Below are 26,603 nucleotides of genomic sequence, written 5' to 3'. Positions count from 1 at the left end.
CTGGAAATTCAGGTATCGGCCAGAAGATCACTTTTCGTTTCCATTTTATGGAGGTTAGCCACGAAATTTTTTTTATTCGCTTTTAAACGAAGATACCCCCAAAATAGCAGTAAAACTAAGCGCGCATTCCTGAATATAGCCGCCCGCCTCTATCCAAAATAGGCCCGCAATTTGGGGCTTTTTGTGAAAAAAAATACCCCGAACTGGAAACTGTCAGTCCTAAATTCGGGATTTATAGAAATATTTCTATGATGCCTCTCGATTATGGCCTATCTTATTGTAAAAATCTCGTGGGATCACAAAATATAAATGAGCTCGATAGCGCGCAGAAATACAACCCTTTGGTACGGTAGAATGCGCCCCTATCCGGTTCGTAAGTGTGACGTCACTTCGGTTTAACCCACGCCCACAGTGCACAAGCACTGCACATAGGGTTACATGCGTTGATAGCCGTTTCCATGGAACCATGGATCCGGAAGTTAAAGCGAAAGTTCAGCGATTGTCCAATGACAGCCTGCAAATCGTGTGGCGTCCGCATTTTATTTGTGACAAAATCACTTACGAACCGGATACCAGGCAGGCACGAAATGGGACAGGGGGTACCCCCACAAGTCCAATCCCCATACACACTCCAGCCTATTGTCGCTTAACACATCCCCCCTTGATGTGTGAAAAGAATTCTGTCTGCCACCTACAGTTTGCTTTATATGTACATGTGGCGCGGTCGATGTTCATCGTACACGTGTACGTGATGTACAGTACATGTACAATGTACATTTATGTATCTATCTATCCCATATCACGAGAACGAACGTGTGCCACCAACAATCCGCATCGTCGTCGGCTGTTGCGTGCGTGAGAAAAGGGGGACGGGCGCAAAACGCCAAGTTCAAACTAAGTTCTGCAAATTAAACATGTACAGTACTTATCAGCTTTAATTGCGTCCAGCTCAGCTTTAAAGGTGAGGACAGTTGGGGCATTTCTTGTCGTGTCCTCGTCGGGCAGGTTTCATTCTGGTATTGTTTTGGAATCTATAGGCACACTTTTTTGGTAACGATGATGCCGAATGTGGATACCATGGAATAACCCAGCTTGTCTGGTTCTATATTAATGTAATTGCGGATTTCCCATTACTAGGCCTTCTTCAATACTTGGTGTAGCCTATCATGACTAGTATGAGTTTCCTTGTTGATTGTCTCCGGCAAGGTTATTTACTGGACAGCTAGTCTATCCTACTTCTTCCGTCAGCAAATGATTTTCTATATCTCCCTCATGTTACGAAAATAAAAATACGAGAAGTTTATGCCTGTTCAAGAACAGAGCATAACATAAGGCTTTTCCAAATTTTGAATGTTTCTTATGAAAAAGGGAATAGGGCTTTAAAGAACAAACATTTTATGTCACAATATTTTCGTCCAGCTACATGTGTTTGGAAAGTTCAGTCGCATAATGATATAGACTCCAGGAGATGTGAAGCTTTAAACATTGCACCTTTCATGTCACGTTACTTGATACTTGGAGAGGTCATCATCACATGAGGGCAGTTTTCGTCTATAACCTTTCCCTTTCCAGGTACCTGCAAAGTTTTGACCCAATGTGATTCTGCGAGGAACTGGTGGTGGCAAATCTTTTGGGTTAGCCATGGCTTGGAAGTACAATATTATTTGGCAATTACCACTGGGCAGGTTTGTTTAAATGTTCTACCAATAGTGATATCAATACCTTGGTGAAACTGGTCAGTTTTGACTTGGTTAAATGATTAGCCATGTTCTACCAATAGTGATATCACTACCTTGGTGGAACTGGTCAGTTTTTGACTTGGTAAATGATTAGCCTGTCCTCTAAAAATAGTATGGTCTATTCTCCGGACATTGCTGATGTCGCTGAAATGTTGGAAACCAGCACAGCAAACGAAGCACGTGAATAGTATTCGTAATTCATCCAGCCCCACGTTGGAGTGCCCGGACGCTTTGTACAAGCTTGCCATTATTTTGGGTGTTACAGGCTCTTTTCTCAGTGGAGTTGATGCTGTTAGCCTCTTGTAGCCTTGTAGTGCCGTCTTGACCAACAAGCTATCTGTAGGTGATCATACTCCAGCTAAACTATGAACCCAGTTGACTGCGACTGATGTGGTGTCTGCTGCAGAGTTTTGCATACTTGGGAGGAGTGAAGATATGTATAGGACAAAATCAAGCGGCTTTATTGGAAAGACTGGCACCCCGGTCTTGGAGGATGCCCACAACTCCCACTTTTTCCAGGAAGCACTGTATTTTTTCATAGTGGATGGTGCTGTTGCTGACGTGAGTAGCGTCAGGAGAAGATTGAGGGCGACGTGTTGCAGGTTGGGGTTGCTGAGGCTGTCAGCTCCATCCGTTTATCTGGCATTTAGGAGGAGAAGAAGAAGCAGCTAAGTTGCTTTTGATACCCGCAAATGGGGTTGGCATGAAAATTGACAAAAGTAACTGGATTTGCTTCCGGTACCCAGAAATGGGATGGATATGAAATCAAGAAAGCGTCCAAAGTTGCTTTCAGTACCCGTAAATGGTGTAGACATAGGTCAACAAAGCAGTCAGCTGTGCTTTTTGTGGCAAATTTATTTATTAATTAATACCGTAAGGGGTTAAACCCAAGATAAAACCACAATCTAGAGACAAATAAGTACGGGTGATCCGAATATTCATAAAGAATTTGAATATGTAAAGTTCTTGGGGTACACTACTGGTCATTGTTACCGTGTTTTAGCATATGGAACAATACCTAGTCAATTTGAAACAAGTGATTACTGTTGTTTCAGTGTTTGACTTGTGTTATTTTTAACTGACTTGATTAATAATTATTAAGCAACTTTCTATCTCTTGTAATTTTTGTAGTGTTCTTTCTTGGTTTCGAACACCAAGCATTCTGTGTGTTTGGATTAATGACTTCTGTAATTGGTTTTATAGTTGGAAACAAGCAAGTCATCACCCAAGAGCTGCACAAATTTGTCATCATGGCAGTTGAGTGGAAACAGTTGTCAAGACAGGTAAAAACAATACAAATAATTCTGGAAAGTGTCATTTGGTTTTTTTTCAGCTGCAACTTTTGAATTGTCCCTGAAGTAGTTACTCAAGGTGATTTCTGGTTTTGAGACTCACCTAACTTCTCATTTCAAATGACAAAAAAAAATAATAACACCATCTGGAATGTAAAAATCTGGTTGAAATTTTTTTTCAAATTGGATTCAAGAAATCAAATTCTGTGTGAGTTATGCACAAACCAATAACATTTAGAGTTGGGGAGTTAATGACACTATGTAGAATTGATAAATGGAATAAAAATGGTAATCCTTACTTCTAGAAAGCCTTTACTTGGTTGCTTTACTTGTTTTTTTTTTTTAACATTATTATGTATCAGCCAATCCTTTCCTTTGCAGGTTAGGCAGTCTTTGTTTCTTACATGGCTTCATATTTTTACCATTGTAGGGAGGAAACAAAAAGAATTGTGAAATTGTTTTTATTTGTTACAGTTGGAGAGTGCCTTAACACTGATAAAAGTTTAGGCCAAGGGCCAGGAGCCTAGGAATATCCAGTCAGTAAAGAAATTCATAGTTTACTTTGTGGTTTTATCGTTATTTCAAAAAACATTACGAGGGACACTTGGAGGGAGGGGAGCATCCTGTATAATATTCATGTAAGTGCCCAAAAAGAAAGGATTTCCAGTAAAACATCCCCAGTAGACCATCGCAGTTTGTCCGCTGAAGTCCTTTGAAGAAATAACCAAGACGAGAGCTTCAAAATAACATTGGTCTACAAGTACTGATACAAAACTGTCAAACTTCTACCGTCATGCTCTGTTTGAATGAAGGACCTTGATGAATGCGTCTCTCCCTCCAAATGGAGCAACCGTTGTGGCCTCTTCGCTGATGTAGTGGAGTATTTTGTAGCCACAATCGCCAAGGGTAAGTAAATTGTCAGTTTGATTGGAGGCAAGTAAGTTGGTTTATCTGGGACAGTGAGGAAACTCCACCCTTCCCTCAAACCGGTGACATATAAACCTGTTGAGAATGCTGGTCAACTTGTACGTGTGCCAACTTTTACATGTATATGCTGACCAGTTCCTATGCCAAATTGTGCCATTAGTACATGTATGACAAGTGTGAGCATGTGTGTCGCTGTGTTATTTTTGCCCTCGGTGGCTGGGGGAACATGTGCCTCCCCCCCCCAGCAGCTGACGATGCCCCTGGTAGGAACCCCCCTTTGAAATCTGTGGGTTTTTAAAAAATATGTAGTCTTGAAAAGAGCAGTTTTTAATGTTAACCGGTCATTCGACTCCAGAGTTCAGACAAAAACCGACAGCACTTCACATTGTGTATTTGGTGCATGAGTTGGTTGGTGCACAAGTTAGTCGGTGCACGAGTCGGTGAACGTACGAGTTGGTCGGTGTACGAGTTGGCACACCTACGAGTGGAGGGTGTGTGAACTTCAGGGCACCTTGTGTATGCCTATGCATAAACTTTCAATCCTAAATGGGGGTGGGTCCCAGATGTTTGATGAGGGGCACTTCTCCCCGTGGTTCCCTGAAGTTTATCCACTGCCCCCCCAACTCCTTCATGAGACAAAGGCAGCAAGTGGCCTAAAAATACATGCAGTGTGTAGAAAATAGTTTTGAAATGGACATGCCTCTGAATGATAAATTCAACCGGCTGACATGTTTTTTCCTCTGTTTTTCTCTTCAGTTGGATCTAGGCCAGGTACTAGTATCTTATATCAGTGTTTGTATGGATTTGGTTTTACGTGTCCATCGTGTTGGGTGTCGGTTTGATAAGGTCATCCCGCTCCAATGTGCAGCATTATGTGGTACACAATGTAAGCTGTACAGGACTGGAAATGCATGGACCGGTACTGGAAGAGACAAGGGATAAGCCTTTTGCGAGTTAAATTTGAATAAAATCTGGTACATTGAGTTCTTTAAATTCACGTGAACATAACAATTGGAATTCTCCATACTAAACCCACTGTTACTATACCTCGTGATTCGGGGCAAGCTTTTCCTTAGTTACATAAGAGATGCCTTGCAATAATACACTGTTCTCAATGGATAAGAAGGGCACAAAGGAACCAGTCCATTCCAGAGATGGTGGTCGCTGAGCAAAAGCTTGCCCCGAATCACGAGGTATAGCAACAGTGTCTCTAGTCTGGGGAATTCAAATTGTTACGTTTCTGCAAGTTATTTGCATGTCATCCTGTCTTTAAGCCAAATCACAGACAGTCCGAATGATCTGTGAAAAAAAGCATTCCTTCATTAATGTTGCTCATGACTGGCCTTGTAAAAGACTTGATTAAATTACTTCCTGACATGTAGGCCTCTGCCTATGATGTTACAGAAACTGAATCCATGCGGAAAACTTTTGCCCATGAGCTAGATGTCCGGTATGGAGAGGGCCAATTCCAAAGGTTGGACCTCTATCTGCCCGAGCATCAAACAGCAGGTGAGGAAAATATGAACAGTGTTCCCACTAGGACCCACAGAAAAGGAACCGCTTTGGCAAAGGAGTTTCTATTACTTACGGAAGCATAAGTTTCCATAGTGTTAGAAGAAGTCCAAGATGTGTGCAGTGAAGAACCTTTGTGCCCATAGCAAAGGAACAGAGGTCTTGTGGCAATAGACCGATGATAAATGGAAGTTCCAAAGGGACCATTGAGCCCATACCGGTATGCCGTTAGTCAAGGCACCTGACCATGGTAGTCATAAAGCCCCAAAAAGACTTTCAAAAAAGTTTTGCCCAATGTCTACTCTGACTTAAACTGGTGTGAGCAATTATTGTAGTCGACTCCCTGATGATGAACTGCTTTGGACGCTTATGATAGGATGTAATATAGGCCTACATGTGAAGATGTGGATTGTGGGGGACGTTGAACAATCCTTATATTGGATTCACCCCAACTCTGTGAACTCTGTTGTGCAGTGCATTTACACATGTTTGTCTTCAAGTGAGATTCATACCAAACATGTTTTGGTTGGTTCACAGACTCCCCGGTTCTCCTCTGCATTCACGGTGGATACTGGCAAGCCTCCAGGTGTGTAAAAATCAAAGAAAAAACGAAGGTTATGACACATGATTGTCGTGGCATCTCTCATAATGGAGAAAAACAAAAATAAACAGGTGGTAACCGAGGCTTTACCCTGAGATTCTCCCCAAAGCCTTGTAAAACCTTGCTAGGTAAACCTTTGAGTTAACGCATGTTTTGTTTCTTTCGTTGAATAGCTTCGTCTTGTCTCTGTATGATAACACCGAGTTAACAGTTTCTTGTTATCTGATCATGTCCTTGTGGCTTTGTTTTCCACCCCTAAGCAAGGATGATTGTGGAGTGCTAGCCTGGCAGTCCATCAGACATGGCGCAGTATCGGCAGTGGTCAATTACACTCTTGCACCTACAGGTAGGTGTTCATTCAGCTGATCTGAAGAAAAGTTGGCGTGCTTCGTCTAGCTGGCGTGGACTGGGCTAGGCTGGCTTACGTGTGCTAGGCCCGGTAGGTCCACTGGACTGGCTAGGTTTAGGGCAGTAGAGGGTGGCTAGGCCTAATGGGCTGAGCTGGGTTGGGCCCGGTTAGACTAGGTGGAGTTGGATTAGAGTTAGTTCTGGTGGTCCAGATTGGCATTAGCTACATTGCACGGGCGGGGGGAATGTACATGGGCCACCTGGACTGGGCAGAGTTCAGATGGGTGGGGGCAGGGTAGGGATGCTGGACTAGAGTTGAGCTGGATAGGGCTGGGCTGGACAAGGTTGAGTTGGTTAGATTTAGTTTGGCTGGCCTGGGTTTTAGATTGGGTTGGATTGGGTGATGGTTGGCTGGGGTCAAGGGCGGATCCAGACCCAATTTTTTTTTTGGGAGGGGGTTAAACTTTGTTGATGCATTTTAAGGCCTTAAGAGAAGTAAAAAGACAAAAATGGCCCTCATGATTTTTGTGGGGAAGGGAGGAGACATCGCTATGGCCCCATTGCTCCCTTGGATTTGCTGTTGAACTGAGCTTAGGGTAGGGATGAGCTGTGTTAGGCTTGACGAGGCTACTAGTGGATTGGGGGGGGGTTCAAATATGGACATAGTGCAGTCCCCACAAAAGTGACAGTTTATAATACAAAGACAAGGCTGACGTAAGTGACGTTATGGCATCATGATTGTGAACGGGAATCTTTTTTCTCTTGAAGGAACACTGCCGCAAATGGTCAACGACATTGAACGGGCTCTTGTGTTCTTGGCCAAGAAATTTCCCAAAGCGAGGTGAGCTTTCTAGGCAGATCACATTTTGCTTCCAGAAGACAAAAAAATTTATCTGTTTTTTAGAGCTGACATTTTGATTCACAGAACATCGGCCAGCTTTGTTGCTGTCAGTTTTGTGTTACACACTGGCTGAAATAGTTCATGCCGTATTAGAGTCATTTGCAAAAGTTTAAGACCGCCTGGAATTTTATTGGTGTTTCTGTCACTGGGCATGCATTACATTGTTTCATTGAATGATTACTTGATTAAGATTTTTTTTACAGTGGTGCATAACATCAGTGTAGTGCTGTATACTCATTTGAATGAATTTTTTTGCAAAGGCAGGTGTTGTGTGACATTTTGTCTGTTAACTTCCGTTTAATGATTCCATTTAAACGGCGATCAATGCATGTAACTCTACGTGCAGTGCAATGTTATCAAGTGTCTCAAACTTGCTAGATAACAATAGATTGTTTCAATGCTGTAACATCCTTGGCTTTACTTACAGACCTACCAGGACTTTATGCAAAATATCTCTACAAAATCTCATTTTTACTGGCTCAAAATCTGGTTTCGCAAGGAACAAATGAATAAATTAAAATATCCATAATATGTATACATAGCTAACTTACAGGAACTGGGCAGTTCCTAACTTTCTCAGAACAGTCTGCACAAACATGTAGTATAATACACTTTCACAATCAGTGGTGACTCAAAACTAAATCATCGACTCAAGACTGTACGTCATCGAGGCTGGTCACTGCCCTCTCCTCAGAATCCAACAATCAACTCGTCACACTAAATTCATATCTTTTACTTTTAAACTTGAAGGAAAAATTCCTGCACTGCCATGCCTAATTCCAAAGAACCCAGAATGTTTTGTGTACCATCCTTCATTCATATTTATTACTCAAATCAATGCATAAGTGGCCACATCTACCAATAACAACTCAACGGGCACCCAGCACTTCATTCTGGTAAGGTTGACTGACTCTGGGAATGTTTGGGTGTGGTGGCCCTAGAGAAAATAAATCTTGTTTCACCACTAAGTACCACGTCCATGTTCGCCACAAAATAGGGCTATGTCAAACCAAGGTTGTACGATATTATTAATGTTAAGAGTAATTTCGATTAGGTATCACTCCGTGACATAGATAGATGTGGACTTTTGGCTGATTTTTTGCTCACTCTGTGGCTTCAATCTATTCAATTATGGAAACTTATTTATATGAGAATGACTAAATTAGCCTCAATCCTACGTCAGGTAATTGAAGAGGACCCTCTCTATCAGTCAGTGTGCCCAGCTCGGAGCATAAAGCAGAATGGAACAAGATGAAACAGCTGAGATATCCTCCGATAAAAAAGATGTTCTCTGGTCAGATTGGCAGAATTTGGCAGGCAGAGTTTACCATTCGACTCCAATGAGTTCACATTGGAGGTCTTGGGAGTTTAGACCTGTTTGATGTGCTCTTCTCGTCTTGCTTGTGATATGAGTGTTTTCTGGACTCCCACCAGTTAGATACTCATGTCAAAGCCAAAGCCTGTCTTTCCATATAAAGATGATATGTATCTAAACTGGCACTCAGTAGTGACAGAGGTCGGTAAACTTGAAGCGTGTTCATTTCCAGCCCTCTCAGTCCGAGTTCGGTGGGCTTTTTCCTGTACAAAATTAGTCTTAGTCGGGCATTTAGCTACTCGCTTCCAGGTTCCTCCCTCACAGTCAAATGAAAATTGGGCAAGTGCATCCAATTCTTGAGTGCTCATGACGGGGAGGTGTTGGTCCCGTAGCCTTGTCTGCATTAATCGTTTTTGTTTCAGTAAGATGTACGTCTGTATCAAGAGCAAGCGGAGTTTTGATACCCTCGGTGAAACCTGCCACCTTGTGAAAATGTCTGTAAGAAGGGGCCAGAGTTTAGTTCGTGGAGTAGTGTGGCAGAGAGTAGAAATATTCTACCGGAGGTCACCCCGGGAAGGAATTTTACGAGGGAGAGTGTACTTCACAAAGGATTATCTCAGTGGGCTTTGCTGTGCATGTGCTCACTCTGCGAGGAGGTGAAACTTAGTTTAATGGAGTTCAGGATAAAAGAAAAACCCCAGAGGATTCTACTTTACAAAACAACATCTTGATGACAAATCCTGTGATTTCGTCCACAGCGCAAAATCCTCTTGTACGCCTGACGGAAGTTGCTGTTGAGCCAAGCGTACAGGTAGGGGTTGATGGATGAGTTCGTGAGAATCAGCATCAGCCCGATTCGATGCATCCACAACGGTACGCCGAGACTGAGCCTCAAAGAGGTGCACGATCAAGAGGGGCATCCACAGCAAGACGATTGTCAGACAGATCAGAGCCATCATCTTTGTGAGCTTGATTTCGGTGTGATGCAGACCCTCTGGGCACTGTCGGACTGATTTGTGACGTTCCTTGGACGCTCTCCCAGGCGGTGGCATGGCCCCCCTATGCATGCGCTTGTTGCTGGCGTGCAGTGTGTGGAAGGTTTTGCAGTACAAGTGGGGTATAAGGAACAAACACATGAACAGGTCGCGGATCAGCACGGCAGTGATGTACCAGTAAGTATTTGGCTTGCTGATGTCTGGGTAGCAGAATCAAAGGTGTGGATCATAGTGCACGGTCACGAAACCGGCCAAATGTTGAAAGACGACCAAAGCGATGGAGACAAACCAGTTAAAGATTAGGCACAGAGTTGTGCCCTTCCAGCCACAGTACTTGGAATAGGTTTTTCTGGCGCAGGATACCAGACAGCACCTGTTGGCAGCTATCATCGTCAGAGTTGACATAGAGCTTCCCAATGCTATATAGAGAGTGTAGCACAAAAAACGACACCAAAACGGGTCATAGGGCCAGCCGTAGTTAAAGAATGATACTGCTATGAACGGAATGACGACATTCACAGCGAGGTCTGCAATGCTGAGGCTCACGATGAACACGTTGGAAGTGGTGCGGAGGCTGGGCGTTGTCGCCATGGAAACGATCACGAGAATGTTACCCACAAGGCCCGTGATGGCCAACAGTGCTGTGTATACAGTCATCACTGTCAATGTGGGGAGATCTTCCCTCAACACATCCGTTGAAAAGCCTGACCCATTCATAAGGCCCTTCAAGTTTTTTCTCTCAAAACTGAGAGTTTTGTCAGTATTGTTTTCTGTTTACCAATGGGCTTAAGCTTGCCTCACACAGCGGCAATTTCACTTCTGGCTGTTATTTCATTGGAGTTCACAACTTCACGTATTTGTGGCTGTACATGTCCCTTCTGGACTGAATTCAGCAAGACACAGTACAGTTAACCCACAGAATCAAAAACCTTGTGCCTTGGTGTCCTGTGTATCGCATCCTTTGAGTTTGCTCCACGGTTGCAACCATAGGCGGTGCTAAATCAAGTGGAGTTTCACCTGTCGTGTATCCATCACACACACTTCATCCACTACAAGCAATTTCCTCCTGCCTGTCATCTGTAAGACTTCGACCATTTGCATTTACGAGAGGGGAGCTCCATGTTCCATGAGTTTCTTCTCTAACTCATCCTCACAGCCTAAACTCCTCACCAGAGTCCTGCATTCCTTATTCTATTAATCAATTTCAGTTCAAGCGAACTGCTAAAACTCCCCTCCCTTTGTAGGTCCTTTTTTTCCCCTTTTGGGGGGTTTTGGAATTGGAGGTGGCCTTTGGTTGTCATCTAGGTAACTTTCATAAAAAAAAGAGCTTGGAAAGACAGACCAAAAAACAACAAAGGGCACATAGAGAAGACATTTACCCTAAAAAGGAGTGTACCGGTGGTTTTCGGGTTCTTTGATTGGGGGTCACATCTATATGTATTGGGGATGGGCGCTTATGATCGACCCTTGATAATTGATTACTGGCAGGCTGAAAAGGAGAGAACACAGACAAGGTGGTTGGAATAGGTAGTGAATGGTACAGCACTCAAGCATGTTCAACAACAAATCCTCATCAACAAAAGAACTTAGTCTAAGAATCATTATTACCGAATTAAACAAAGCAGAAACTCTCATACACACAAAAAATTAACTTCATCTGTCACTAGAGTCTAGCAAGGACCGTGCAAGTGTAATTAAAGATGGAGCCTACTCCACAAGCCAGAAAGATAAAAAACCTTCTGGACTGTGCCCTGTTAGTGGCACCAACTCTATTCACAAATCCAAACAAAACCCTGATACTGTAGATAAAAAACATAAAACTCTAGGCTCTTAACACTGGTGGGACTCCCGACTTCCAAAAATTAACAGTCCAGACACTGCACAGCCTGGCACTTGCCTCTTGTTCAGTCAGGCCAAAGGGAGGTAGCAATTTCCATAATCAATGACACTGTCCCAGGCTAGCCCGGCCACTACCGACTACCCTACAAAAGCTCCAAGGCTATAATCTAATTGGACTGGAATGTCCACCCAGGGACTGGGCCATGTGGCCTGTGGTCAGACACAGTGTTTTACCGTAAAGCTACAATACTCACAAAATGAAAATAAAAACTTTCTGAAATGATAGCTCGATGATAATCAGACTATTAAAAAGTAACAATCAAGAAAACTAATTTAAAAGTTATCTATACATCATAATCTGGATGAAACTGGGGCTATCAAGGCAAAACATCATATGGTTTCGATGAAAAATCCAGAAGTAATGCACTCTCTGGAACAGAATATGGTCAGATTTTGGTCGAGAGTGACCTAAGTGTTACATACAAGCAGAAAGTATAGTTGAGCAGAGCATGGGCAACAACTAACAATAAAACTCGACTCACGAAACCCAACAAAAAATCCAAACTTTAAACAAAAGATTCTTAACAATCAAAACTATCATTGGGATTCATCAAACTTCTAAATGATATCAAAAAGAGAGGAAATTTCCCTACCTGAAAAGGAGAGAACACAGACAAGGTGGTTGGAATGGGTAGTGGATGGTACAGCACAGGAGCCTGCTGGACCGGGTCACACCACCCAGACCAGGGCACCACCCCATGCAGGGTCACTCCACTTTCAAGAAGGGGATCTAACTGTCTACAGTAAGCACAGGTGTTGTGGGCTAAACCTAGTTGAAACTCCAACAGCAAAAAAAGTGGTTGGGGGTGTATCATACAAAAGAAAGACAACAATAAAGAGTAAAATTTTAAGGGGACTGACTAGTAAACAAAAAAAAAAAGAACACCTCTTACATATAGCAAAGCAAAAATTACAAATTTACCATCCTCAAAACTTTTTACAAAATTTGTGAAATGAGTAATATCCGCAGCTTTAACTTGGCAGGTAATAAGCTCGGAAACACAACCTGTTGATTTACGTTGTGTAAATGTCAAGCCACAATTACACTCATGCAGAGATAATATTACTCTAATTGATGGTCTGAGGATGCTGGTAAATAATTTCCAGAAACCTTTGCACTTTCCTAGGTGATGAGTTCATTAATATTGGTTTGAATTCATCACTTGAAGTGTGGAGCGACACTATAAGATGAAAGTATCGAGTTCCAACCTGGCCCCAGTTACCAGTGCATAACTCTGCTTGGCATTTACAAAACTTGCTTAGCATGAACAACCAGGGCCCAGTATCATGTCACAGTAACAGCAGAGAATTTGAAGCTGTGCTTGCTGCATGTACTGTATAGCAGAAAATTTTTTATCAGTCTTTTGGAGGGCAGATGGTTGTGTTTATTATAATAATTGGACATAAATGTATATATGGGTCATTCCACGAAGTTCGGGCACAGTTTGTGACGGCGTCCCTTGTTACATCAGTGAAAATAAATATCTTTTTTCCCTGCATGTGGATTCTAAATTGACATTGTTCTCAATCTTGCTAGGTTCTTGTGGTGTGCTTCATCTGTGCCGAATAATATGACTTAATCTGTTGTAATGTGAAAATAATGGGCAATGAAAGTTACCGATGTAACAAGGGACGCCGTCACAAACTGTGCCCGAGCTTCATGGAATGACCCATATGCAAAGTGCATATCCACCAGCTTCATCCGCATTCCTGTATGTGTACTTGGCATACTGTGCGATTACTTTTGTATTTTTAATTTAGAATATTTTGATTTTAATTTTTGGGGGAGGTTGGGGTCCTGTTTCCGGTCTTTGAACATTTTAGTCTTTGTTTTTTGTTTACTTTGTGTGGGAATTTTGTTCACCTATTGTAGTGATATTTTATTTCTATTTAGTTTTAATCTGAGAGCTTCTTTATATATTTAATTTTAATCTGAGAGCTTCTTTGGAAAGCACATTTTAAAAGCTGAAACAGACAACCCTTATTTAAGATTACAATAAAATAATGAAAGACTCCTAACACCATCTAAACTCCAAAGGGAGTGTACAGCTCAATGCTGCCATTTCAGGAACAAACTGCCAAACACAGTAACCATTTCTGCCCCCATGGGCACCCATTTATTACCCCTGGGTAAGTCGGGCAAGTAGGAATAAAGTGATTTGCCCAAGGTCACAGACAGACACCCAACATTGGATTCGAACCATGATCAGGAGTTGCAGACCTCACTGAACCACATACTCCCTGATAAAACATAATTTATGAGCAAAAATCTGCCAGCTGTTTACATGTGTGTCTTTAATTTCAAATACTAAGACCACTTCCTGCACAGATTTGCTCCATGGTGAGATTAGATAAGAAATTTGCTCTTTCTAAATGGTTATGGACAGTTAGTTGCATTCATCGTGACCGCCTGTTCAGAAATGCACATCTTTGGCTTACATTTGAGGCTGACAGTTGGGTATTGAAAATGCCAGCTAGCCTATTTGCGCCAAGTTGAACATTCACAGGCACTGTGGATAGAGGGTCCAACTTGCTTAATACAAGCAAGTAAGCATGAGTGTCCCATAAATATTATAGACTTTGATAAATTGAGCAACAATGAGCCTTTGGATGACCATGGCTAGGTAAGGAAAAAACCTCATCCATTTCCAATGGGCCTGTGTACTGGTCCACAGTCCACTGAAGACTATGATGGGAAAGCAAACGCACTAAGAAATATGTTTAGGGTCGTAAGTACAGAGGCCTGCTGATTTACATGGCACAGTGCTGTTTTCTTATCTGAGTGTACACGAACCCTTGCCTTCATGTCAGTGGAGTGCATGGATGCAAAAAACCCTTCACTTTCACAACTAGGCTTGCCCGACTCCGCCACAGAGTTGATTATACTTAATGCCAGACTCCGGCTACATGTCAATGTTGCAACTTTCATGCTTACAGGTGTGTATCTACCTGTTTGATTAATTCTCCTGTACTCGTTTCAGGTTGTTTTATTGTTCAGAGCAAAATTAAGTCCATGATTTCAGTGGCAAAAGGCCATTTGAATAAGCAGAAAAATTTATGCTCACTACCACTAGTAGCTGTGCTAATGTATTCATGGAGATTTCTGTCTTTCTGGTACTGTTTTAAGCTAAGTCTGATTCTTAAGTTTGTCAAGTTCATTGTGCTTACCACTAGTCTAACATGACAACAGCTACAGTCTGTGTTCAGCCACATTTGGACGGCCTATTATGTCACGAATCTCATGCAATCTGACCAATTACAAGGCTTTATCTCATACATTGTTATAGTACCTGTATTTTGCCTTGAGGAGGAAATAAATGGAATTGAATTGTGTGGGTGTTTCCATGTTACGGGGTGCTTTTACGGTACAAAAACATCAACGACAAATTTCAATTGCAAAAAATTGATTAAATTATCTACAGACATACATAAACTAGTTCTAAAACATGTTTGTATGGGGTTTGAAATTCGTCATTGCCAACTTGAGATATTTAAAGTTGAATTTGGGCAACTATTGCTGTATCAGTGGGGAGAGGTCACTATGCCCATATATGGTAATACCCTAGACTGATTTAAATCCTGCTCATACTATCTGAATGACTATCGACCAGCGCTTGGGGGAGGGAGGCAGATAAAGTGTTCTGTAGGCCCAAGGCACCAGTGGTAAGTGAGCTTTTCTCTAACGGTTACCAGCACTAATTTTACAATGCTGGTTAGCAACAGTGCCTCGCGGTTTGTGTTGATGCTAAGTTGTGCTAAACTTGCGGTAGCTACCCTGAAATGATAAAAGAGCACTGAAACATTTCAAAATTTGTGTTTTATGGCACATTGTATTTTTTTGTAGACCCTTAGCAGGATGCTGTTTGTACCCATTGGATAATCCAGCCTTGCTGGTATTACTGTCTTATTGTCTCTTAGCTCACATACAGTGATTTAAGTGCAAGATGCGCTTGTAGGCATGCCGGAAGTGCTTGTTGTACCAGGCATAAATGTAGGGATTGATGGCGGAGTTGGTCAAAACCAGCATGATGGCCAGCCGCTGCAGAGCCTGCGGGATGGTAAATGTGTGCTTTAAGAAATGCAGGATGGTGATAGGCATCCAGCAACCAGTGAGGAGGATGAAGATGAGCAGCATCATCTTGGTGAGGCGGATCTCAGCCGGGTGCACGATGGGCGCCGCTGCTGGAACCGGGGCTTGCCGGGCTGCCCAGACCCGCTGCTTGCTCTTCTGCACCGCACGGAAGGTTCGGTAGTATAGCAGCGGGATGAGGAAGAAGCACATGAAGATGCCATAGATCAGGATGGCGTTGGTGTACCAGAAGGTGGCCGGATCATTGTCATCCAAGTAGCAGAACCGGATGGGGGACTGGTAGCGGATAGTGCAAATGCTGGCCAACTCAGACACCAAGACAAGAGTTACAGCGCTCAGCCAGTTGAAGATGAGGACCACTGCGACCGACTTTGAGCTGCAGAAGTGGTTGTAGGCTTGGCGCGAGCGCGAAACGAAGCAGTAGCGGCTGGCGGCGATAGCAGCCAGAGTGATGAGGGAGCTCCCGATGGAGAAAAGGAAGATGTAACACACCAGCCGGCAGCCCAGAGGGTCATGGGGCCATCCGTAGTTGAAGAAGGACTTTATGAGTAGCGGAATGACAAGGATGCTCACCATGAGATCGGCGACGCTGAGGTTGATTACGAAGGCAAAGGAGGTTGTCCGGAGACGGGGTGACATTGCCACAGAGACAATCACCAGGAGGTTTCCAATGAGCCCCGTCACATCCACGAAGACCATATACACCGTCATGGTGATGAGTGCTGGTAGTTCTGTCTCAACATGGCTCGCATCTGATGCGTCAGGATCATTCAGTCTTGTAAATGTTCCATTGTCGCCCATGTTGCCTGTTCTTAACAAAAAAAGAATCTGTTTTAGTCTGGCGCACATCAACAGGAAATCATGGCATCAAATTGCCTGGTTGCCTCTGTGACATGTGCTGTGATCTTGTGATAGGGACCAAACGTGGAACATTGCATCCTAAATATGAAAAGAGCACACACAAATCTTCCCGCATCCCACTGACAAATGAATGTAAACATCGGCGAGCAGTTCAAGCCCGCTCATCGCCAAGAAGGAGCAACTTCCTTTGTACTCATCAAGTAAATCTCTCTTGCACAGTTAATGATGAAATTGATCACTTCTTGGCATGCACTGCACTTGTTTTTCTTTGGAGCTGAAAACTTGTTTACTAATCCAGCACTTATTTCACTTATTTTGTCAGTCGTTGGCCACAAATAGAAAGGGCATCCGCAGCATGTACATGCATGCACCGTCCGTTTCCTTGAGACCTTGTTCACATGTGCCGGACTTTCTGTCCAATGAAAATTTGACAGCAGACTTGTCTTATTGGTACAGCACCTCATTTCCCTGTCCATGGATGCAGGTCATGCTGAGTTAGTTTTGTCACTATTCTGTCACCCTAACGTCTAATAGTACCATTTTAATATAATTTGTACACAACCTAGCGTTTGAAGTGAATGTTTGCTCTCCAGAGTGATTGAACATTATCTGCCGCCCCTTTTAACCTATTTGAGGCCCATTTGCAATTGGTCATGGGGATAGAAAGATCGGATCGTTCCATTTTCAAGTGATCATTTTAGCATCTTGGCAAATGACATTTGATCAGGGTTATTATCACAACCTTTGGTGCGAGGTCCATTAAAAAAATATGTCTGAATTTTATCTAATGATGAAAGGTGTTGTCATGGACTGCACTGGAGAGTATGTCGTTTATTAACCCATCTTCGTGGTGAAGTGTTCTCAGTGTCCTTGCAGCATGCCATATTGTGCGACGAGTCAGGTGACCAAACTTGTATATGATCCGACTGCTGCCTGTCAAGCTTTCTTGTTTTCTTTTCCAGTGAATTGAGTACATTCTGAGAGTAATGCAGGAGGTTACCATGGATGTCACCAGCAACAGGGCGAAGATTTGGGGGGGGGGTCGGTGGGGACAAGCACTCATCAGCAGCAAAAATTGTCACTATCATTACTAGAATGGGATTGGTTTGAGGTGATTACCATCCTCTATTCCTCCTGTTTCATCTGTCCCTTTATCCTTTCTTTTCAAGTTCCCCTCCTCTGTTTCATATGAAAGCCAAATTCTTGGCTTAGCTGCATATTTACCCTGTTGATGGATATTTGGTGTTATTGGGAAAAGGAAAAATGGCGTAAAGAAGAAATGTATTGAGCCAGTTAAAAACTATGTGGCAATTCCATGCCAAAGTGGTAATTTGTCATTCTGCGACTGAGTTCATTCTTATGTGTAAATTCACTAATGAATAAAAGTATTTGGCGATAAATGAAAGTGGAAATTAAACATGTACATAAGTGTAGTCATTACTGTTTATTTTCACCTTCCCCTTTTATTTTTGAGTAATGTCTTACTGTGTGCAAATTATAGAAATGAGGTAGGTAATGGACCAACTCATATCGACTTGGCATGAAATTTACACCTTCATTTACAAAATCTGTCTCACCATCAAGCTGAAATACGCTTTCCTATGTAGTAACAGACTCTAGAATTGATTGACTGGGAGGGAACCAGTGTTGTTCCAAACACCCCCGCATTACCCCCAATGCCCACCCTAGTGTGCATTGGTATGCCAAAGGCCTACCAGTGGTCTGGTAGTGATCAACTTATGCTGCTGCATATGTTCTTTAAAGCACCCATCTTTCCAAACAACATAAATAAAAAAAAGACTTTTGAAGGTTTTACAATTCAGTGAACTAGTAATTCACCAGTAAGGTACACTTTCAGTTTGCTTGAATGAAGTTTTTGAGTTGCTCTTTGCTGTTCACATGATGTGAAGATGCTTTAACCAGTCATAAATGCCTTGCATATATAGTGCCTGATTAGGTACCATAGTGCCTGATCAGATACCATAGTGCCTGATTAGGTACCATAGTGCCTGATTAGGTACCATGGTGTCTGATTAGGTACCATGGTGCCTGATTAGGTACCATAGTGCCTGATCAGGTACCATAGTGCCTGATTAGGTACCATATTCCATCATATTAACTATGTGTGATGCCTTGATGCACATGCCCAGTACACAATGATCCAAATTCCAGAAACTAGCCTATAGTAGTGAACCAGATGCGATAATATATTTCAGCAAACCAGGATGAAAACCCAGCAAGAGATTGTTACAGACTGGAATGTAACTTCTTCTTGTGGAACGGTTACTGCTTTGTCCAAAAGTGCAAGTGATGTTTTTAGTGTCCCTGTTGGATTTTGCCCTTCAAGCGCATGTTCCCTGAAATCGAGTGGATTTTCTCTCCTGACGGTTTGATTGATTACTTTGCACTTTGTGATTGAATGTTTATTGAAGGAGAAAAAGTAAATACCGTGTTGATGAATATGATTGAGCAAATTTTCCATTCACACGTCCAGTTTCTTGTTTGTCGAAAAAAATGTCATTAACTGTGCACATTTTCAAAATGTGAACGGTACACATAGAAACTTGAATTGTAGTGGGTCAGTGAACTCAAGATACATGTTATGAACAGGGATGCTGCGAACTCTTCCAAGTTTCAATTAATTTATAAATGAATTTAAGCCAGTACTTAGAGACTAGTAGCAATGAAGATAAAAATGTGCCAAAATCTGCAACAGCATGTTTAATCCAGCACCCTCTTCAAATTTCCAGAGCCCGATGAATGTCAGGGTTTTTTTAACCTGTATTTTTAGTCGTCCTCTGCTGTCAACACCGGGCAGTTACTCCTCCTTTACAGTTTTGCCAGGGTCAGGCATAGATGTAAAGTTTTGTTTATCCATTGCAAAACAGAATTTTCATTTCATTGACGTTAAATGAGCCAGGTCAGTATTTCAAAAATCCAAGGTCTTTTGGGAACAAATTTAAAGTGAGTCAGCGTACAGCTGCGCTAATAGGACAGGCTATCGTAGGTGTGCATAGCTGTTCCAAATAGCTTCGTACTGAGAATGGGCTGTATACTCTACTGGCTTATTACAACATGAGGCTCGTCATTGTATGATGGTCAGTTTGGGAATAATTTTGTCACCAAAGATGCCTTTTTTCACCATCAACTGTATCCTCCCAATTGACCTACTGACCACATTTTTGTCTTTTATTTCCCCATACTTACCAGGGATCTCTTCTAAATCTTCCTCAAAGCTCCACTTTGCAGGATCCCGGTAGCACTGTGGTATTTAAGATCATCACTGGACATCATCGTGCAATGTAACAGTGGCAGGGCACTCTATCCCTTCCTCAATCCTGTAAAATCTTCCCCAAAACATCCCCGGTGGATTTGGAAGGTTCTACATGGGTTCCCTGGTGTTCAGGATAGCATTTCAATCTTTCTCTCTAAATCAAATTTGGTATTGTTTTTTTCAGAGGATTTTATATCTGCGGTCACTCTGCTGGTGGTCATCTGGGGGCCATGATGTTGTCTGTTGATTGGTCAGTCAAATATGGTCTGCCCGAAGATTTCATCAAAGGTACCAGCAAGAAGTTTTGAAAATGTCCATGCAGCCAGAGTCAGTCGGTTTTGTTTGAATTGAGGCATGGCAATGCAGTATGTTTCACTTATTTCTTTAACTTGAAAACCAGCAAAATGAATATGTAAAGCCCGGTAGTGTTTGGAATGTATGGTGTCCTTGTAAGTACAGATACTACGTCGGTTGAAATGTTGATAATTTCCTCTGATGCCACTCTAAAATTGTAAGATTTGTTGAAGGTCCTGCTGCTGAAAGTAGCTCTGATGACTTTGATGTGCTCATTTAGGTCAGGTCACGTTCAGTAGCAGAGGCTTAAGAGATCTTCCGTAAGACAGACAAGGAAATGTACATCTGAAAGTAACTGAAGTGGCAGTTGCATGGCATCCCCCCCCACCCCTTCCCTCCAGCTCATCCGCAAAATCCCCTCAGCTCTTGTCTTTATTTACAAACAGGGGCTTGTCTGATGTCGGGAGTGTTTGATGTTCGGCCACTGGTCAAGTCTTACGTTAATGAGCCTCTTCACCTTACAGAGTGAGTGATTGTCCTGTCTGCCCTCAGCTCTGCATCGGTTTGCTCAGCTGTTGAGTTTTCTTTTCTTCCGAAGCTCTCTTTTCCGGTGATTTGTCGGTATCGGGGTTATTAAACTTGCAATATACATGTACAAAACTGGTCAGGGGTTTCTTTGAGCACTTTTCAAATTGCTACCCTTTAAGAGTGACCTCCTGTTCTCCCAAAGCCAAAATGTTCTTGTTATTTTATCCCCATTTTGCAGAAATGAAGCTGACCAAGTCAGCCCCATCAATTCCACCAACCTGTCCAAGGCTGTCCGGCTGAGCCCCCATTGTAAAATTATCAACGTCTACGGGGAACATGACCCACCAATTTTCAAACAGATGTCCAAGGATTATACCAGAGTGAGTGTTTGCTTTTTATGTTGACGCCATAATCTAAACAACCACTGCTACCAATAGACCAATTGTGCCCACTGAGTCACGGGACCTATAGTGGGTATTAAATATCAGCAAACACGGAGTCTGCCTAAGGCAAAGTTTCATTGTAAGTATTATTTACCAACAATAAAGCTGACGGTAGGTACCATACTCAAGACTACTGACGTGCTGGGTGCGATACCATAATTTGGCTGTATTGTTTGTAAACAACACTCAAAACACACGTTGCTATGGAGTTGATACCCACTATAGGTCATGTTATTTAGGTCTGTTGCTTGGTACGTGGTTCATTTAGATGGATCCATGGCCAGTTCGGTATTCATAGCACATACCCAGAACAGAATGAAGTGTATTAGAGGTTCTCTGGGAACATCAGTACAGTCGCATGTAGTTGACCCCATCTGCCTCACGCAGAAGCACCCCGTCATCGGGTGAAAAGAGCCACGTTGGTCTGGATTGCTCATTTTGTTGGTGGCGACGTGATGTGTGCATTTCCTAGTCGTTTGTGAACTAGCAAACTTCAGTTCCGATCAGAGGAACCTCTGTTGCTAAGAAACTAGCTCTCTCTCTTGGTCCAGCTCAAGGTCAACAGAGACAAGGTCAACACATTGGACATGTTTGAGCTCCCAAGCTTTGTTCAGGAATGACACACTAAACGGGCTCATTAAAGAGATTAAATCAAACACGCATTATCCAAGATCCCAATCCATAATTCTAAAGTACTGCATGACCTCCATTTCAGAAACTTGCCAATGGTGGTATTGATGCTACATATGAGGAGATTCCAGGGATGGACCATTTTGAGCTGGTGGAAAGACTAGTTGACCCCGAGTATTCCCTCACAAAGGTACACTTCATGTGATTCTGAAAATCTTGGTGGCCGTTTGAAATGAGTGCATGATGAAGTGCAAGTTCACCACCCGTTCAAACACACAACATTCAGTCATGCACCCTGTGTTCTGAACTGAACTTCTGAATATTGTTGAGAACACATTTGGAAAACTTCACGCAATTTGGAATTCATCCCTGTTTAGTCATGTGACACTAGTGGCTACCAGGGGCCTTTTGGTTTCGATCAATGATCCGTCACTGGTTCACTGACATCAGAACCTGCATAATGGATGATGTGAACCAGCATTGAGATCACTGATCAAGATATCGAGATCCATGTGAAAGAAGCAGGCCTTAGATCTTTGTTTTGTTACGCAACTGCGAGTAACGGGAACCAGACTAATAAATAAAGTGAAATTGGAAGAGTGGAGAACCAGTCTGAACCTTGCCTAGTCCATAAGTTTTATGGGAAATATTTTTAACTTGGGAACTTCACAATTTTAGGCTGTGGCATTTGTTTAAATTCTTTGCGCAAAAGTGAAATGTCCCAAGCATTCTGAGCTTATGATGTTCTCTCTCTTTGCTGACTTAATTTTGTATCTGTTTGGTTTTTAGATGTTGTTGCAATTGATGTCACTGTGAAGCCGCTCGCAGTTTCTTCTGGCAAGCAGCAGTCTATGCAATATCAGAAATAATTTCAAACTAGAATTTCATTTCGAAAAATACAATAGGAGAATTCTGAAATGCTTCGCAGCTGCAACCCTAACCGTCCTGATTTTGTTAACTGTTTGCATCATTTCAAACAAGTGCACCATACCTCAGTTGCCATTGAAATTTCAGGAGCAAAGGAAAGGCAGCACGTACATGTGCTGCCGTCTGTTCACGTGTTGTTGTGTACATATAGCTAGGGCTATGCTCATGTGTGCAGTCTTATGCGACAGTTCAGTACTGACAAATATTGGACTTGTGTGCGGATCCTCTCATTCTCGCTTGGTAAACAGCAAAATTTAAGTGGCACAAGATAATGAATGGCCCAGTGGGAGAGGGCCCCCCCCTCTCAATCAATCATGTGTATTGGTATGGTAATTGAAAATAACGGTCACTTAATTGGCCCAGCAGGTTCTATATGCTTCAAGTGATTCAACGGCCCCGTTTCATATTCTGTTGTTTGAAAATGTACGTGCAAGAACGTAAACCTGCCTTGTATTTCAACATTAGCAGTCTCAAGTGTTATGGGCATAGTGACCTTTCCTATATTGGAAGAGCAATTTTTGTCCAAATTCAATTTTAAATATCTCAAGTTGGCAATGACCAATTTTAAATCCCATCAGAACAAACTTGTTTTAGAACTTTAAATTTATGTCTACAGTCAGGTTTTTTGGCACAGGCAAAAAATTTTGAAGTTGAAATTTGTTGTCATTGTTTTTATTCCATATGCTGCAATGTTCAAGAAAGGCACCCTGTAATATGGATACACTCATACAACCTGTTGCAGGCTATTAGAACAAGCCTTGTGATTGGTCAGATTGCACGAGATTGTAATGTAATAGGCTGCCCAATTATGGAAATACTCCAGACTGATTAGTCTGTTTGATGCTGCTCGCTGAAAGGCATACATAGGACTTGGAGGTCCCTTTTTTATAAGAGGTATGTTTTTTTAATACGTTGTATTTGCTTCACTATGAAACAATTGTAAATGGAGTTTATTTCTTCCAGTCTGTGATTTTGTAATTTTCCACAATTTTTTTTGGGGGGGGAGGCTGAGTATGTTAAATTGGGTTTCCGAGTAAGTTTTCAGAAATAACTAAACTTGATGTAAACAAAAAAAAGGCTACCGAGAACCGTAATACTTGAGCACAGCACAAGTCCATCAGCCTCACCTTGCTGCTGTCATGAGTAAGGCATCATTTCAAAATTCCTATCGGTTGACTATAGGACAGGGCCATCCAACCAATAACAGCAGACATGTATTGAGTGAATAATGGAGGGGGTGTTGCTCCACTGAAACCACATAGCCTTGGAAGTAAGGCAATAAAAAGGCATTGTATCAGTTAGAATTGGCCACTTGAGAACACTTAACCTGATAGCCAACCGATAATAAATGTATCGGTCGGACCGTTCTGTCTGACACCTACCTGATAAGAATTTTCAAATGGTGCCTAAATATGCTTAACCTTCACATCTTTTCTATGCAGCACTTCACTGTGCACAAAAACTGAAAATGAAATTAACACCACTATGAAAGACAAGTCCCTGATTGTGTCCAATGATAAAATACACCAAACGCTCTCGGGAAAAAAAATGAAATAATGCTTGCAAAATTAACCCTGAAAGCAATGTGGCAAGATTGAGTTCCCCTCAAGGGAAATTGGAAAGACAGTTTTTCTGGACACCAGTATTGGATACATGTTGACATTACACTCAAAAGAAGGCAAGAACGGTACAGTGAATAAAAAAACCACCAGACCAAAGCAATACCAAAGGTCCTGTGAACAAATACTGCGTAACTGTTGATCACTGCCAAGTGCATGTAACCGAAGGCTTTAGCACTCGCCCAGCTTTTCCGAATCGCACTTGATTTTGCTATACCAGGCAAGATATGGGACAGAGGGGTAACCCCCTAACCTGTCCAATCCCTAAACACACTCTAGACTAATGTTACCTAACACATCCCCCCCCCTTGAAGTCTGTAAAGAATTCCTGAGATTCCGATCAAACAATGACCAACACAAAGGTGGGGGGGGTTCTCTCCGTCGCATATCTTGCTTCAAATGAATTTTGCAGTGCCGCAGTCGAACCTGTCAGAAGTCCTTCCACAAGTCCAGTCACAAGTAAACAGGAGAAACATGACAAAAGGAAATAACGCTTTAGTCGCAATTGAATTGAGTCCTTTGTGTCTGGGCTTGAGATGAAATGACCCCTGATAGACTTGCAGAGACTTGTGATGGACACCACTGCAACACTGCTAGAATCCTCCAAAAGCAGTAATTAAATTTGACAGAAAAAACAATCAAAAAGTTGCACAGACTGTTGTAAGTGGGTGTTAAAAATCCTCAAGGTACTTGAAAATAGTATTTGTAAACACCATGATTGTAAAAATATTAAGGAAAATTTACAGATTTACTTCAGCCTTTGAAGGCACTGACATATAATCAAAACCAGATAATGAACATTAAGAATGGGTGTTGCTAAAGTGCTGGCTGGATATGCATCACTTCATGCAGTGTACAGCACACATGGGCTACTATCCATTTAAGGAGATTGATCACAACTTCTCAAGAAATGAACAAACTGTAACATGGCTAGAGGGGTGCTTGAAAAAGTGGAGTGAAATTGTGGAATAAAATCATTGGAATTTATAATTTTCAAAACTTGTTTTGACTTGTGACTCAAAAGGTATTTACGCACAGGAACAAATATGTGCCTGGCTGGTCTCGACCGGCTCAGGAGAATGGATATTGTTGATACCTCTCGCCTTTCAAATTGGCTCAGTCATCATCAACCTCCATTGTCTTGATTTGGTCTTTGACCAAGTGTACAAATAAACATTAACCCTAACAGTCCTGAATCTTCCAATTTCAATATGATTTTGCACACACCCTAGGGAGTTAGGGTTAAAGACTGGCCAAGTACATATTTATTCCCTGATTAAACCTTAAACCTAACTCCCCAGGGAGTGTGTAAAGGCATATTGAAATCAGAAGATTAACCCTAACACTCCTCAATCCTTCACCTGTTGGAGGACTGAGGAGTGTTAGGGTTAAGCCTTTTTTAGGGTTTATGTCATACAACACTTTGTACTGTAGTATTTGGCCATCCAGTTGGAAAGTCAGGGAAACAAGGAAATTGAAAACTATGCAGTGATTTTAAATTATGTAGGAAGGTAAAACAATGAGGAAATCAGCTTTCATGCTTGGAAAGGAAAGTTTCTTGCTTGAGCATTTGACTTCTTTGGCCACTAAACACCAGCTGTATCTCCAGTAACATATCAGCCTCAGTACACCGGTGGTCCATGGAACCAAACCTAGGACTGGAGTCGACTCAGAAACTTAAAATACTTATTATTACGCAGCCGCGATCAAGGATTCTCTTAACAATGAACGTGACCCAACCAAGGATGACAGTGCCATCTGGAATCATATTTTCGCATGTCCAGTAATTTGATAGGTTTCAATTGATTCTCAGCCGCCAGTGAGTTGGACAGGTGGCTGAACTGTATGAAGCTTGTAACGAACTATAGACCTCTTTTGGGAGAAGTGCGGCCCTGAAGACTGACTGGTTCTTTTCAGAGCCACACGTCTTCCAAACAAGATTTCTCGCGTGATGCATCCACAAGCCTCGTACAGTGAGTTGGACAAATTATTCATGTATAATTGCAGTCTGTCACGTTAAAATGGAGACTTACACAAAGAAAATGAACCCATGATGGTGGCTGTGAAAATAGGACTTTTTTTGGTCACGAATTTTCAAATCTGTTTTAAGACGTCGCCTCTCTGAAAACACAAATGAAACTCCAACTGAAAGCCTCTTCTAGCAATGCAGATGCAGGTTGGTTTACCTCCTGGCTACTCATCATCTGAATCGGAAGACCTCACTCCAACTAACCCGGCTGGTGATCTAGCAGCCAACCTAGCGAGCATCGTTGCGCTGATGTGCCCAGGAGGTTTCAGTGGCAACTCTGCTTCTCTGCTCGGCCTGCAAAACAAGGGATGAAAAGGGTTTAAGTTTCTTGGAAACAAGTATATACGCGCCTCGAGAATAGCAGCTAAATCACATGGCC

General features: G+C 42.3%; 3 protein-coding genes and 1 pseudogene across 10 annotated transcripts in view; 1 reads left to right on the top strand and 3 right to left on the bottom strand.

The window, feature by feature from the left end:
- The first annotated feature begins 375 nt into the window (after positions 1–375).
- On the top strand, positions 376–25,194 carry LOC110987668 (kynurenine formamidase-like). Of its 5 annotated transcripts, none has more exons than XM_022250593.2 (12): positions 376–961; positions 2,943–3,022; positions 3,844–3,937; positions 5,363–5,467; positions 6,008–6,056; positions 6,332–6,417; positions 7,188–7,260; positions 19,939–20,042; positions 20,495–20,573; positions 20,815–20,956; positions 21,735–21,839; positions 22,439–25,194. In XM_022250593.2, the coding sequence occupies exons 2-12, from the start codon at positions 2,990–2,992 to the stop codon at positions 22,463–22,465; spliced, it is 897 nt and encodes a 298-aa protein (XP_022106285.1). In that variant the 5' UTR covers positions 376–961; positions 2,943–2,989; the 3' UTR covers positions 22,466–25,194. The 5 variants fall into 5 exon arrangements, with proteins under 5 accessions (XP_022106285.1, XP_022106287.1, XP_022106286.1 ...); XM_022250595.2 differs by lacking the exon at positions 376–961 and adding an exon at positions 2,166–2,300; XM_022250594.2 differs by lacking the exon at positions 376–961 and adding an exon at positions 2,203–2,341.
- Positions 1,439–2,726, bottom strand: LOC147797479 (uncharacterized; annotated as a pseudogene).
- Positions 2,354–26,603, bottom strand: part of LOC110987666 (uncharacterized) — a 33,979-nt gene continuing 9,729 nt past the window's right edge. The window contains exons 11-12 of one of the 4 annotated variants that reach the window (XM_087143186.1): positions 26,382–26,518; positions 2,354–2,378 (exon numbers count right to left, since the gene is read on the bottom strand). In XM_087143186.1, coding sequence (XP_086999312.1) covers positions 26,389–26,518 — 130 coding nt within the window. In that variant the 3' untranslated portion in view covers positions 2,354–2,378; positions 26,382–26,388. Of the gene's footprint in view, positions 2,379–16,295; positions 16,431–23,359; positions 26,519–26,603 lie in introns of those variants that run through there. The other 3 variants (XM_087143185.1, XM_087143184.1, XM_022250589.2) reach the window with 3 other exon arrangements.
- On the bottom strand, positions 14,758–16,420 carry LOC147797478 (melatonin receptor type 1A-like). The gene has a single exon (XM_087143500.1). The coding sequence runs from the start codon at positions 16,418–16,420 to the stop codon at positions 15,449–15,451; it is 972 nt and encodes a 323-aa protein (XP_086999626.1). The 3' UTR covers positions 14,758–15,448.

Source organism: Acanthaster planci, linkage group LG11 (assembly GCF_054643075.1).
Source record: "Acanthaster planci isolate LZ-2023a linkage group LG11, COTS_SCS, whole genome shotgun sequence".
NCBI classification, from domain to species: Eukaryota; Metazoa; Echinodermata; class Asteroidea; order Valvatida; family Acanthasteridae; genus Acanthaster; species Acanthaster planci.
Note: the sequence above shows the minus strand (reverse complement) of the source record. Positions and strands in the feature narration are given on the sequence as shown.

What these genes read in the sequence shown, in the direction of transcription:
- LOC110987668 (XM_022250590.2), top strand. Translation starts at nt 2,918, where the DNA reads ATGACTTCTGTAATTGGTTTTATAGTTGGAAACAAGCAAGTCATCACC. An exon ending in GGATACTGGCAAGCCTCCAG is followed by an intron (nt 6,057 to 6,331) that starts GTGTGTAAAAAT and finishes TCCACCCCTAAG; the next exon opens with CAAGGATGATTGTGGAGTGC. An exon ending in GAGCCTCTTCACCTTACAGA is followed by an intron (nt 20,574 to 20,814) that starts GTGAGTGATTGT and finishes CCCATTTTGCAG; the next exon opens with AAATGAAGCTGACCAAGTCA.
- LOC147797478 (XM_087143500.1), bottom strand. Translation starts at nt 16,420, where the DNA reads ATGGGCGACAATGGAACATTTACAAGACTGAATGATCCTGACGCATCA.